Source organism: Lates calcarifer, linkage group LG19 (genome assembly GCF_001640805.2).
Source record: "Lates calcarifer isolate ASB-BC8 linkage group LG19, TLL_Latcal_v3, whole genome shotgun sequence".
NCBI classification, from domain to species: Eukaryota; Metazoa; Chordata; class Actinopteri; family Centropomidae; genus Lates; species Lates calcarifer.
The window spans coordinates 6,964,693-6,979,597 of NC_066851.1; the positions used below are offsets into that span (position 1 = coordinate 6,964,693).

A 14,905-nucleotide genomic window follows, 5' to 3' on the forward strand; every position below is an offset into this window, starting at 1 on the left:
AGCGTTGTCAGTGCTCACTCCTGCTCAGGTGGCACAGCTGACACTGAGCTCAGGGGCCTTGAATGACACAGACCAAATCGACCACGTGTTTGAGCGACTTGAGGAGGGCAATGCTCTGGAAAATGTGGATGAATTCCTGGAAGAGCTGACAGCAAATGGAAAGGTAGGCTACATTTGACACTGGGGCAAGAAGGACAATCCTGGGCTTTTAGATATGGATCAACGCCTCTACAGCAGTTGTTGGGGACTCATTCACATCAAACATTTACTTACATCCCATCTAGTCTCCTGTGAGGAGTACTTGCAGCATGTAAACTGTGTGGTGTTTAAGTCTTCCTGTGTTGTCATTTGACAGGACCCTGATTTCCAACCTGCTGTGAGAGATCACCTAATGAACAGGACCTTCAGCATCATCGCTCCCCATTTCCCCAAGTTCAAGACAGACGACTGGTTCGCTTGGTTCCACGTGAAGCTGGTTACTCTGCTCCCAAGTTTCAGCGCAGTGATGCTCAAGAATGCTACCTCAGATATAAACTGCACAAACTACCATGTTGTGTAAGTAACATTTTACAAACAAGCAGGATTGCATCGCACCAAAGTACAAAATGACTAATGAGGAACTGCGTACAAATGTTTTCTCTGGCCCTTTGCAGTGTGAGCGGGATGGCCAAAGCTTTCCCTTCAATATCCTCGCAGGGACAAGAAGAAATCACAGATGTAATGGTGGGCTACCTGAAAAAATCTGTCAGTGTCATCAACACGCCAGGTAAGGCCAACGCAGTAAACTCCGCCATGCGGTTGCTTGTGTGAGAATTTGCTAAAATGGCACTGAGAGGAAAACTGGCGCTTGTCTCATTTTATGTGTATTCATTTCTAAAATAATGCTCGCTAAATGGTATGTTTGCTAACGTCCATCTACGGGCCCTTAGTTTGCAGGCAGGGAATTCAGAGTGATGCCCAGTGGCTTGAGAAAAACTTGGGTCCATTTTCCACACGTGCTAAATACTCTGACCTCAAAGTATTCAACATCTCTGGGGTAAGTCAGACATTTCACTACCAATCTTCCTCGAAAAGAGCAGCACAATACTCTGAAGCTGGAAAGTCTTCACACAGAGGTGGCTTTTCCATGTATGTCAAAGAGAAATGCAGTGCGTATATCCTCTGTTGGTTTCATCAGGTGGCAGTTGTGGAAAACCTCTCACCAAAGCAGAAAGCTGAGCTGATCCTGGATCCAGACAGTAACGCTTTGGAGAATGAGACCATCGTAAGAGAGGTGTTCACAAGCTTGACAGAGTCCCCTGATACTGAGCAGCTCAGTCAGTTTTTCCAGGCTTACAGTGACATCAACAAGCAGGTGAATGCTTGACCTTAAGATTGCCATATTTTCCCACAAAGTTGCTTGACAAGCAGGTCATGTAAAACTTGTCCTGGGTTAAGAAAGGCAAAAAGTCCTCTTCAGCTGAAACGTGAATCCTTTCATCTCCAGAGAAACATCACCATCGTGGAAAATCCAGCTGTACGAGACATCATCTTGAACCTGACCTTGACAGCCCTTGCTCCTGAATTTGAAGACTTTGGGCCTGAAGACTATAAGCTGTGGTTCCAGGTCTATTTGGTCACTGTGATGGCCAGCCTCCATCCTGGCAGCTTGGCGGTGATCCCCAGTAACATCAGTTGTGCATCCTACGCAGCCATGTACGAAATCATATTTCTCAAGTCCAAAGTCAGACACTTTGGATTTTGCACGATGTCAAAGTGTGGCTTCAGACAAGTCACAAAAATGTGTGTTTTCTTCCCTCAGACTCACTGGCCTCGAGCAAAGTTTGAAAATCCTGCCACTGCTGCTTTCACGGGGTGTGAGATCAAGCAGAGAGTCACTCAAGGAGACATTCGCACGTACGTTGACATCATTTTTCAGATAAGCCAATTACCACTGCTATGATGATAGCTGTATTGATGCCATGCCTTCATTTCATTTTTCTCTCAAACAGATTGCTCGTTTAGAGATTCCTTCAAGGTGAGTTCATTTCCTTGGGAGTATTACGTAGATTAAAAAAACAACATTTGATGGAAATTTACTAGGCACAAGTTTGGCACATTGATTTTGTTAAGAAGGCCACGTCAAAATACTCTAAGAGGCTTTTGTCACGAGACTAACACTTACGCTTTGCTTGTCTGCAGTGCAAGGAGACCCTGGTCGATGGTAAGTTTGTAAAGTAGCAGACGTTTCAAGTGTGATGACAAAATCGCATTGTGAAGGTTCAATGTCTGATATTGGAATATTGTCTTTTCACAGAGGACCTCGTCTGTGCTGCGGTCGACGGGTAGGTGAATTCCAGTCTTGTCCAGTGCAGAGTTTGCCTAGGTAAAGTTACCTAAGGACTACCCAAGTTGAGAATGATTTTCTTTTTCCTTTTTCCTCAGATCACAACTCCAACAAACTGTGTCTATGGGCATTTCCTCTGAAGCCCTGTGCAATTTTACCATCACTGCGCACGCCTGTTCCTCGGTAGGACTGTTTTTTGAATAGCTGTGAATCCCAGAGAAAGAAGATTTGGCTTTTGCTACATTGCCATCCTGAGACAAATCTCTGTAAACTCTGAGAGCCTCTGCTTAATTTCCTGTCTGCTTTTTTTCTAAGGCCACACATCTCACAGCTGACAACTTGGCAACACTGATGAAATGCTCACTGGAGAGCCAGACGACATACCCGGTAGAGGTGTGGACGCTTCTCTTCCAAAAAGCTTCGTCTGCACTAGACCAGGCTCTGGAGTCATTTGCCACCATGGTAAATCCAATCCCACAATTTCACCAAAACTGTGTTTCCCTGTGTGGATTCTGTGTAAAAACCAAAATGACTTTTCCAATCCTAGGCCCCAACAACAGCAACCCGTCCCTGTCGCATGCTCTCGAGGCTCTTGGACAGGTGAGAATTGCCAGCTTCAGCCAGGCACAGCTGCAGAGCGTTAGCTTTGTCAGCAGCTGGTTCATGACAAACATCCGTCCGTTTTTGGCCTCTTCGTCGCCCAACTTCCTATTCTGCCTGAGCTCCAAGAACTTCAGCTGCGATACCTACCGCACTGTGTAAGCAAATGTGTGATATATTGCTCCACTGTGAACCAGACTGCAGGGGCACCTGCAGTTCTCTACTTGCTGAGATGTTAAAAGCACACTCTCAAATTTCAGCATCAAGGCCTTCAGCAGCCAGGCGCCATTCATGGACAGAGAAAGACAACAAACAGTCTTGACTTATTTCATCAAACCATTCCTCTCAAGAAATGACTCATCAGGTAAAGGCAGGAGCTCAAGCTCAATTTGGTAAAGTCTCGGTGGTATGTAGTGGTAGTACCTTGCCAACGCCTTTGTTTCTATCGTCTTTGCAGATCCTGGCTGTGTCTCATCCGTCAGAGGCAGTAAACAGTGGCTGGAGGCAAACTTTGGCGCCTACTCTGGTTTTGCAACACTCCGCGATTTGCAAGCCCTCAATCCCAACTTTTCAAGTGTGAGTGGCAACTGCAGTTGTAATATTCTTCCCCTCCCAAACTGGAGCCTCTTAGCCATGGTTTTGCAATCACTGCTGTTTGATTTCATATTGATTTCCTTTGGCAGGCGGAAGCGTTGTCAGTGCTCACTCCTGCTCAGGTGGCACAGCTGACACTGAGCTCAGGGGCCTTGAATGACACAGACCAAATCGACCACGTGTTTGAGCGACTTGAGGAGGGCAATGCTCTGGAAAATGTGGATGAATTCCTGGAAGAGCTGACAGCAAATGGAAAGGTAGGCTACATTTGACACTGGGGCAAGAAGGACAATCCTGGGCTTTTAGATATGGATCAACGCCTCTACAGCAGTTGTTGGGGACTCATTCGACATCAAACATTTACTTACATCCCATCTAGTCTCCTGTGAGGAGTACTTGCAGCATGTAAACTGTGTGGTGTTTAAGTCTTCCTGTGTTGTCATTTGACAGGACCCTGATTTCCAACCTGCTGTGAGAGATCACCTAATGAACAGGACCTTCAGCATCATCGCTCCCCATTTCCCCAAGTTCAAGACAGACGACTGGTTCGCTTGGTTCCACGTGAAGCTGGTTACTCTGCTCCCAAGTTTCAGCGCAGTGATGCTCAAGAATGCTACCTCAGATATAAACTGCACAAACTACCATGTTGTGTAAGTAACATTTTACAAACAAGCAGGATTGCATCGCACCAAAGTACAAAATGACTAATGAGGAACTGCGTACAAATGTTTTCTCTGGCCCTTTGCAGTGTGAGCGGGATGGCCAAAGCTTTCCCTTCAATATCCTCGCAGGGACAAGAAGAAATCACAGATGTAATGGTGGGCTACCTGGAAAAATCTGTCAGTGTCATCAACACGCCAGGTAAGGCCAACGCAGTAAACTCCGCCATGCGGTTGCTTGTGTGAGAATTTGCTAAAATGGCACTGAGAGGAAAACTGGCGCTTGTCTCATTTTATGTGTATTCATTTAAAATAATGATTCTCGCTAAATGGTATGTTTGCTAACGTCCATCTACGGGCCCTTAGTTTGCAGGCAGGGAATTCAGAGTGATGCCCAGTGGCTTGAGAAAAACTTGGGTCCATTTTCCACACGTGCTAAATACTCTGACCTCAAAGTATTCAACATCTCTGGGGTAAGTCAGACATTTCACTACCAATCTTCCTCGAAAAGAGCAGCACAATACTCTGAAAGCTGGAAAGTCTTCACACAGAGGTGGCTTTTCCATGTATGTCAAAGAGAAATGCAGTGCGTATATCCTCTGTTGGTTTCATCAGGTGGCAGTTGTGGAAAACCTCTCACCAAAGCAGAAAGCTGAGCTGATCCTGGATCCAGACAGTAACGCTTTGGAGAATGAGAACATCGTAAGAGAGGTGTTCACAAGCTTGACAGAGTCCCCTGATACTGAGCAGCTCAGTCAGTTTTTCCAGGCTTACAGTGACATCAACAAGCAGGTGAATGCTTGACCTTAAGATTGCCATATTTTCCCACAAAGTTGCTTGACAAGCAGGTCATGTAAAACTTGTCCTGGGTTAAGAAAGGCAAAAAGTCCTCTTCAGCTGAAACGTGAATCCTTTCATCTCCAGAGAAACATCACCATCGTGGAAAATCCAGCTGTACGAGACATCATCTTGAACCTGACCTTGACAGCCCTTGCTCCTGAATTTGAAGACTTTGGGCCTGAAGACTATAAGCTGTGGTTCCAGGTCTATTTGGTCACTGTGATGGCCAGCCTCCATCCTGGCAGCTTGGCGGTGATCCCCAGTAACATCAGTTGTGCATCCTACGCAGCCATGTACGAAATCATATTTCTCAAGTCCAAAGTCAGACACTTTGGATTTTGCACGATGTCAAAGTGTGGCTTCAGACAAGTCACAAAAATGTGTGTTTTCTTCCCTCAGACTCACTGGCCTCGAGCAAAGTTTGAAAATCCTGCCACTGCTGCTTTCACGGGGTGTGAGATCAAGCAGAGAGTCACTCAAGGAGACATTCGCACGTACGTTGACATCATTTTTCAGATAAGCCAATTACCACTGCTATGATGATAGCTGTATTGATGCCATGCCTTCATTTCATTTTTCTCTCAAACAGATTGCTCGTTTAGAGATTCCTTCAAGGTGAGTTCATTTCCTTGGGAGTATTACGTAGATTAAAAAACAACATTTGATGGAAATTTACTAGGCACAAGTTTGGCACATTGATTTTGTTAAGAAGGCCACGTCAAAAATACTCTAAGAGGCTTTTGTCACGAGACTAACACTTACGCTTTGCTTGTCTGCAGTGCAAGGAGACCCTGGTCGATGGTAAGTTTGTAAAGTAGCAGACGTTTCAAGTGTGATGACAAAATCGCATTGTGAAGGTTCAATGTCTGATATTGGAATATTGTCTTTTCACAGAGGACCTCGTCTGTGCTGCGGTCGACGGTAGGTGAATTCCAGTCTTGTCCAGTGCAGAGTTTGCCTAGGTAAAGTTACCTAAGGACTACCCAAGTTGAGAATGATTTTCTTTTTCCTTTTTCCTCAGATCACAACTCCAACAAACTGTGTCTATGGGCATTTCCTCTGAAGCCCTGTGCAATTTTACCATCACTGCGCACGCCTGTTCCTCGGTAGGACTGTTTTTGAATAGCTGTGAATCCCAGAGAAAGAAGATTTGGCTTTTGCTACATTGCCATCCTGAGACAAATCTCTGTAAACTCTGAGAGCCTCTGCTTAATTTCCTGTCTGCTTTTTTCTAAGGCCACACATCTCACAGCTGACAACTTGGCAACACTGATGAAATGCTCACTGGAGAGCCAGACGACATACCCGGTAGAGGTGTGGACGCTTCTCTTTCCAAAAAGCTTCGTCTGCACTAGACCAGGCTCTGGAGTCATTTGCCACCATGGTAAATCCAATCCACAATTTCACCAAAACTGTGTTTCCCTGTGTGGATTCTGTGTAAAAACCAAAATGACTTTTCCAATCCTAGGCCCCAACAACAGCAACCCGTCCCTGTCGCATGCTCTCGAGGCTCTTGGACAGGTGAGAATTGCCAGCTTCAGCCAGCACAGCTGCAGAGCGTTAGCTTTGTCAGCAGCTGGTTCATGACAAACATCCGTCCGTTTTTGGCCTCTTCGTCGCCCAACTTCCTATTCTGCCTGAGCTCCAAGAACTTCAGCTGCGATACCTACCGCACTGTGTAAGCAAATGTGTGATATATTGCTCCACTGTGAACCAGACTGCAGGGCACCTGCAGTTCTCTACTTGCTGAGATGTTAAAAGCACACCTCTCAAATTTCAGCATCAAGGCCTTCAGCAGCCAGGCGCCATTCATGGACAGAGAAAGACAACAAACAGTCTTGACTTATTTCATCAAACCATTCCTCTCAAGAAATGACTCATCAGGTAAAGGCAGGAGCTCAAGCTCAATTTGGTAAAGTCTCGGTGGTATGTAGTGGTAGTACCTTGCCAACGCCTTTGTTTCTATCGTCTTTGCAGATCCTGGCTGTGTCTCATCCGTCAGAGGCAGTAAACAGTGGCTGGAGGCAAACTTTGGCGCCTACTCTGGTTTTGCAACACTCCGCTGATTTGCAAGCCCTCAATCCCAACTTTTCAAGTGTGAGTGGCAACTGCAGTTGTAATATTCTTCCCCTCCCAAACTGGAGCCTCTTAGCCATGGTTTTGCAATCACTGCTGTTTGATTCATATTGATTTCCTTTGGCAGGCGGAAGCGTTGTCAGTGCTCACTCCTGCTCAGGTGGCACAGCTGACACTGAGCTCAGGGGCCTTGAATGACACAGACCAAATCGACCACGTGTTTTGAGCGACTTGAGGAGGGCAATGCTCTGGAAAATGTGGATGAATTCCTGGAAGAGCTGACAGCAAATGGAAAGGTAGGCTACATTTGACACTGGGCAAGAAGGACAATCCTGGGCTTTTAGATATGGATCAAACGCCTCTACAGCAGTTGTTGGGGACTCATTTCACATCAAACATTTACTTACATCCCATCTAGTCTCCTGTGAGGAGTACTTGCAGCATGTAAACTGGTGTGGTGTTTAAGTCTTCCTGTGTTGTCATTTGACAGGACCCTGATTCCAACCTGCTGTGAGAGATCACCTAATGAACAGGACCTTCAGCATCATCGCTCCCCATTTCCCCAAGTTCAAGACAGACGACTGGTTCGCTTGGTTCCACGTGAAGCTGGTTACTCTGCTCCCAAGTTTCAGCGCAGTGGATGCTCAAGAATGCTACCTCAGATATAAACTGCACAAACTACCATGTTGTGTAAGTAACATTTTACAAACAAGCAGGATTGCATCGCACCAAAGTACAAAATGACTAATGAGGAACTGCGTACAAATGTTTTCTCTGGCCCTTTGCAGTGTGAGCGGGATGGCCAAAGCTTTCCTTCAATATCCTCGCAGGGACAAGAAGAAATCACAGATGTAATGGTGGGCTACCTGAAAAAAATCTGTCAGTGTCATCAACACGCCAGGTAAGGGCCAACGCAGTAAACTCCGCCATGCGGTTGCTTGTGTGAGAATTTGCTTAAAATGGCACTGAGAGGAAAAAACTGGCGCTTGTCTCATTTTATGTGTATTCATTTCTAAATAATGACTCGCTAAATGGTATGTTTGCTAACGTCCATCTACGGGCCCTTAGTTTGCAGGCAGGGAATTCAGAGTGATGCCCAGTGCTTGAGAAAAACTTGGCGTCCATTTTTCCACACGTGCTAAATACTCTGACCTCAAAGTATTCAACATCTCTGGGGTAAGTCAGACATTTCACTACCAATCTTCCTCGAAAAGAGCAGCACAATACTCTGAAGCTGGAAAGTCTTCACACAGAGGTCATTTGTTCGAGGTTTGTGGCATCAGGTGGAAGTTGTCTTATATGTATTGTGCTGCTGAAATCAACAGTACAATGTACTTGTGTTCCACGAGTTTCAGAGGTTTGATTTCTCTCAAGTAGACATCAGATGCTTAAGTTTGTCTTTTGCTTAATTAATAAACTTGGAAGTTCTCTGTGCCAGTTTTAAGCTTTCACTTCCGTCAAGCAAAGTTGGCACAAACTAATTTGACTGCAACCTGCATAGTGTACTACAATCTCCCCACCTCTGTAGCAACGTAAAGGGTGAATCTTCATGTTGGTTGTTGAGGCAGGTGCACTGTCCTTTACAAAGACTTCAAATCTCCCTGTGTTTGTTGCCATTTTTTTTCAAGAGCCTAAAATATTTTCTGAATGCCATATGCTTCAGTGTCATGACTGTCCAGTTAGCATGGATCTCCTCACAAGTGTTCTCTTCCATATTTATTGGTTAGCATAATTTACTGGTCAATTGGTAAAGCGGATGGGTGAAGTGTATCATGAACTTAATGAGGGCGGTCACTTCATCACTTCAAATGCCCAGATGTGCTCACAAATTGAATGAATGTTCAGGTTGCTTATTGCCATTGGCCAAACATTTAAGCTTTATTGTCACCTTCCTAATTAGTTTAAGGGATAAGAAAGACAAATAGAGAGAGAATGCATGGGAAAGAACTGAGAGCACAATTAACGACACAAGGGAGAGTCAGTTAAACAGCCAAGCAAATTAACAGGAAAAAGGGAGTGGTGATAAGAGAAAGTTACACTCTAAAGCAGAAATAAATAAACAATTTCCTTTCTTCTCATTTTCCACCTACGCATGTGTCCTTTCTATTTATTAATTACATCCAACTCAAACAAACAGTGACAAAACATTACATAGAATGAAATTCAGTGAAAGACAGGATGACTTTTTTCTCAGTGAATGACAGGAGAATGACAGGATGATTTTTTTTCTCTTGTATGGGTCATTATGGGTCTCATCTTCCTGATCCTTACAGTTCTTTAAATATCATAGAAACTCAAACACAAATGTAAAATTTGGACTTTTCGTTCTTAGTTTAGGTGTTCAGTTTTGTTATTCTGGTTCCATAGTTTGACATTTTTGTTTAGAAGGGCTAATTCCTGATTTGCAGAATGTACATGAACAATTATTTGTATTGTCAATAAGAGGGCTCTGCTTGGGTCTTGTAGCCAGATGAAAGATATTTGTGAAATGTTTTGTTAAAACTGAACATTTGTTAAATATGATTTTTGTCTTATGTCCCTCTTTTAGGTGACTGTACTAGACTCTCTTTCTTCAAAACAGAAAGCTGAACTGCTTCTTGAACCCAACAGCTTGTCAAATGAGACCCTTGTGAGACTTGTGTTCACAGAACTTACTGTGGAAGACCTTGGCTCTTTCTTTGATAAATTTGTTAGTGGTGCTGCTGAGGTGAATATCTTGATCACAATCTAACTTGCAATTTTTTCATTTTTTTTAATTAAGATGAAAAGTATCTCCTGACAAATTTATGTCCTTTTTTTTCCAGCAAAATTTGACAACCATTGAGCCAAGAGTGCGTGACACCATCCTAAATCTGACACTATTGGCACTTGGCCCAAAACTGTCTATGCTAGGTGCTGAAGGATTCAAGTTATGGTTCCAGGTTTACCTGCCTCTGTTCCTCCCAAGCATGGACTCAAGTACATTTGAAATTATTCCAAGAAACATCAGCTGCGGCTCCTATCAGGAGATGTGAGTTCAAACTATTTTTATTCATGTCATGTTGGCCAGAGGATTTAAAAAGAGAGTAGAGAATGGAAATGTTGTCTTTCACATTGCAGTGAATAAAAACATTTTTATTGTCTTCACAGAGTCAAGGGATGCGACAATGTTTTCACTCTTCTCTCCGTGAAGCAGACACAACAAGTTTTCACATTCACAATAGACTATCTCAGGAGACATTCCTGCTCAGGTAACTTGGATGGCATAATGGCGCAATATTGCATTTGCCAATACATATGTGCTGTGCATGTGTATACATTCTCACTGCAATGTTTGGTATGGTTGTTCAAATTAAAATTTCTGTATTTTGATCCCTAGGTCTGTCATGCGTTGAATCTTTAAATGATGACAGACGTTGGCTTGAAGACAACTTTGGTCAGTTCCGTGTGCATGCGTCCTACAATGATTTTGTGACCTTGAAGAACAATTTCAATGGAGTAAGTATTTCCTTTTAGTCCTTGTCAGTTGCATCTTCACACTGGCAATGAATTTGACAGACAAGTAACTTGTTCATCTCACTCATTGGACACTCTTTGTGACTGCCATCCTCTATCATAAGTGCTAGCATGGACCCACTTATTATTATATTCATTATATTACATTTCTGGTATTTCCCAAGAATAACTACAATTAGCTTGTTGCAACCCATTAGAATCAGAATGAGACTTTATTGCCAAGTAAGTTTGCACATACAAGGAATTCGTCTTGGTATATTGGTGCTAAAGGACAGTTATAGTAAAAGAAAAAGAGCGAAAAGCAAGAACTATATTTACAAGGAACATAAATATATACACAAGGAGCATAAATATACATAATTAAGGTGTAAAATGTTGAGTGCAAATGTTTGAAGGTGGCAGTGAGATGAGCATTAGAATGAGCATTAGATGAGCAGTGAGCATTGAGCAATGAGCATTAGATCTCAGTCACGTGTGTATGAGCATGTGAGAGCATGTGTGTGTTGATCAGAAGGATGGACTGAAATTCTGCTGCACAAGACAAGACAAGGATGAAATAATGATAAAAGACTACCAAATAATAATGATAATAGTAACTGCAACAATTACTGCAATCCATGCTTATATACCTTTCTCTCTCTGTGACATGGAAGGGGAGCATACAACTGCATGCCACAATAGGTTAGAGTTCCACTGTTGGTGTTTGCTTACTGAACTGTTGCTTGTTCCTTTTAGGTGGAGGTCGCAGATCTTCTCACTCTCAGTCAACTGGCTGAGCTTGCAGCAACTCCATCACAGCTAAAGACGATGCAACAAGTGACAAAAATCATGGCAGTCACTAGCTCAGTTGACTTTGGTGCTTTCTTTGACATAGTCTCACCAGCCATTGAGGTAAACTTCTACAAATCTGTCACTTCTCTCTTTTTGGCAGTAATACTCACACTCACAGATTATATAAGCTGTAATTTATAATATAAAAAAACTGTACTTGCTAACTTAATTGTCCAGGATAAGTTAAGGTATCTAGGTAGCTGCTGTAGCAGTTAAAACAGCTTAACTGGAAATGCCAAGGTTGCTTATTTTAGGTGCGTGGTGAAGATTGTTTCTTCAAAACACCCATGTTGTCTTTGAGTTGTAAGCCACGTTAGCCCACTCAACTAACACACAACTCAAATGTAACATTACTTTCATGTAAATCATTTACTTTCAGAGTTCAAACTATTTTTAACACTATATGAAAATCCCCTAGGCCCACCCAGCCAACTACACAGAGGAGGTGAAATCTGCCTTCCTCCAGGCAGTATTTGACAGAGGGAATCTGTCCTCTCCAGCCATCAGTGACACAGAGTTCCTGCTGTGGCTCAAGGTTCGACTGAGCCCTCTCCTGGTCAACCTCTCTCCCGGCCTCGTAACACCTTTATATGACATCGCAAAGAGCAGGAGTTGTAACAGCAGCCAAGAGATGTAAGTATTTTTGTGGCGGTGGTCATTATCATTGTATGTATTTTTCGAATCACTACATTATTCGAATCTGAATCTGAATCTGAATCTAGGATCACGTTGCTGGACACACTACGCATAACACTCAGCAACAACACCCAAAGGGAGATCTATAAAAGTACCCTGCTCTTCCTCCAAGGTCTGTATAAGAGAGTTACCATGAAAATTAATGAGGATGCTGTTTTGTTTTTTTTTTGTTTTTTTTGTATGTTTTTTTCATATCTATTGTCTGAGAATATGTGCCCAAAAGTAATAGATTCTGTATCAAAGTACACAATGACTTCATTTGTGTTTAAAACAGGTCCTACGCCACTCAAGTGTTACAATGGTGGAAGCTTCTACGTCTTTCTGAGGAACACTTTCCTAAGCTTTGGCTTTCCAGATTTGTCCACATTCACATCTCTCCTGCCACAGACGCGCAAATCAGAGGTGATACATAAAACTTCTTACTTAAAGCCTTTTCTAAAATTCATGCAGATGCAGAGGTTAAAATATACACTTGTTTTCAAGAGTTGGATTAATACAGTATCACTTAATTTATAAAAGTTGTCACCAAATAAATATTGATGAAGTGCTGTCCCAGTAGTAATATTGTAGTAATATCATAATATTCTTCTAAATATTGTGAAATTTCAAATCTTTTTTCCCCCTATCTCTTCCTCAGCTCCTCGGTACCATCAGCCCCTCAGAGTTGCGTCAGTTCCTCAGTGAACCCAATGTTGTTGATAAGAGCTCTGACATCTGTGTTATCTTCAACAACTACAACAACACTACTACCTTCCTAGAAACTGTATGTCCCTTGTCTGAATGTTGCCATATAACCCACATTATTACTGACAAGACGTAGCACTTGTTTATATTAGTAGCACATTGGAAACTTGTCATGGTTTGACTAAATGTTAGCTAATATAAGTACCACCTCAGTACTCTGCTGGAACTAACATTAAGCTTCATATAGTACATTTTATCACTAGTCTAAAGTGAGTAGTTTTACATTACCACCTCTCATTAAACATACATGTGTATGCCATTAGGAGGATGTTCCAGACAATGTGAAGATGGTGACCCTCCCCTGTGTCTGGCCTTTGGCCCTGAGCAGCAACAGCAAATCAGAGGTTAAATCCTGGTTTGACCTACGGTTGAAGAACTATCTCAGATTCCTCAGCAAGAGTCTCATCAGCTCCACTGAAGTGCAGAATGCCTCATGTCTTGCCTTCCAGAAACTGTAAGCCTCTTTTCACAGTGTCAGAGAGCTCAGTGACAAATGGACAGAGGCAGATTAAATGATACAAACATTTCTGTGGTTTTCCATTTAACTAGGGTCTCTGTAATGGGAAATAACTTCACATACAACAGCTCTGCCTTTGGACGGGGTGATGTATACACCACCATCAGGACCTACTTGAGTACTGGTAAAAGTGAGTGTGTGAACGAGTCTGCAGAATCATTTAATCACGTGACTGGATTTTTATGTGAAATTCTTGCCTAGAGCAGCTTTAAATGTTGTAAAGGACATATCATCAAGAAAAAAACAATATAGTTTTAGTCTCAGCTCCAGTGGTCTTTTATTATTTTGCTAATCATCATAGACAAAACATTAAATTGCTGTTAATACGTTGTTTTATTCAATGGCAATGTTTGTTTTTTCCCTGTTCTCATAGGTTCCAGTGTCAGATGCTACAACACCAGTGATGCAGAACTAAACTCAACCTCGTGGTTTGTCAGTTACATCGGCAATTTTGTGACATTCATCACTCTGGATGATCTTACCACCTTCGTGTCCACCAGTCAAGTATGTGAAGCATGGGTGGCACTATTGAGAGGCTAATCTTGCCCAAAAAATTGATTGATATTTGTATGTGCAAGCTGTCACAGGTTATTTTGGTGAGAGAGAGGATGAACAAGACAGAGAGGCACATTGAAAAGTTATTGATTATAGGTGCTTTGATAGTCTGGTGTTTTAGTGACATTGATATTTGCTTTGCCTATGTGTGTAGTATTTTGATGCCCACAGCATGATGTCCTAACACCACCTCAAGTTCATGCTTATATTTCAACAAAATATGGTTGTTAATTTAGTTAGACTAGCCCAAACTTCAATCGTGATCTCATTTTGTTTAAATCTATTTTCTTTTTTTAATGAAATTGTTTTAGTTTAAACTGAGAAAACGTTTTTTAAAAACAATTTATTGACTTATTTGTTTTTATATTATTTAAGACTAAAGTGTTCTTGGAGGACCCAGCCAACCTGCAGCTCTTTAGCAACACAGCCATCTCAGAAAACGTGACCAACTATTACATCTCACAGCTGTTTGCATTCAACCCAGCGTTCAGCCCTGTGAAGTGAGTATACGCTAATTTAACAATATACACCAAATCATACGTTCACCTTTCTGTATATCAAAATGCTTTATGTGGATATTGACATAAGGTTTAAAGATAACGTCTCTTTCCTTCTAGGCTCCCAGGCTTTTTCTTGTGCTCCTCTGAGGTTCCAATTGCAGCATATTCTTCTGTGAATGAGAATGATACCATACTCCTCTTGAATGAACTGAATAAATTCTGCAATGGAACAGTGGACCCTGAGGTACCAGCTCGTAATGATGACAGAGAGACAGAGTTTGAGTTTAACTTTTTATACATACAACCAGGAGTAAACAAAAAATACACTTACCACTGACATATTCAGTTTTAAATATTGTTGTTAAGAGCACCATTTTATTCCACATCTAATAATTGCACATCTGTACAGCTTTATGAAGTGTTCAGTTTGTTATTATTTTAGTCCTCTGAGTGAGGTTTACAGTGTCTATAT

The 14,905-nt window shown here is 42.3% G+C and overlaps 1 protein-coding gene across 1 annotated transcript in view; it reads left to right on the forward strand.

The window, feature by feature from the left end:
- Positions 1–14,905, forward strand: part of LOC108897954 (uncharacterized) — a 17,237-nt gene continuing 2,332 nt past the window's right edge. The window contains exons 1-18 of the mRNA XM_051078075.1: positions 1–163; positions 3,971–4,170; positions 4,269–4,381; positions 4,546–4,652; positions 9,644–9,802; positions 9,900–10,105; positions 10,225–10,325; positions 10,454–10,572; positions 11,326–11,481; positions 11,840–12,054; positions 12,144–12,229; positions 12,392–12,519; positions 12,755–12,880; positions 13,125–13,315; positions 13,411–13,508; positions 13,752–13,882; positions 14,309–14,433; positions 14,551–14,677. Coding sequence (XP_050934032.1) covers positions 4,007–4,170; positions 4,269–4,381; positions 4,546–4,652; positions 9,644–9,802; positions 9,900–10,105; positions 10,225–10,325; positions 10,454–10,572; positions 11,326–11,481; positions 11,840–12,054; positions 12,144–12,229; positions 12,392–12,519; positions 12,755–12,880; positions 13,125–13,315; positions 13,411–13,508; positions 13,752–13,882; positions 14,309–14,433; positions 14,551–14,677 — 2,352 coding nt within the window. The 5' untranslated portion in view covers positions 1–163; positions 3,971–4,006. The remainder of the gene's footprint in view (positions 164–3,970; positions 4,171–4,268; positions 4,382–4,545; positions 4,653–9,643; positions 9,803–9,899; positions 10,106–10,224; positions 10,326–10,453; positions 10,573–11,325; positions 11,482–11,839; positions 12,055–12,143; positions 12,230–12,391; positions 12,520–12,754; positions 12,881–13,124; positions 13,316–13,410; positions 13,509–13,751; positions 13,883–14,308; positions 14,434–14,550; positions 14,678–14,905) is intronic.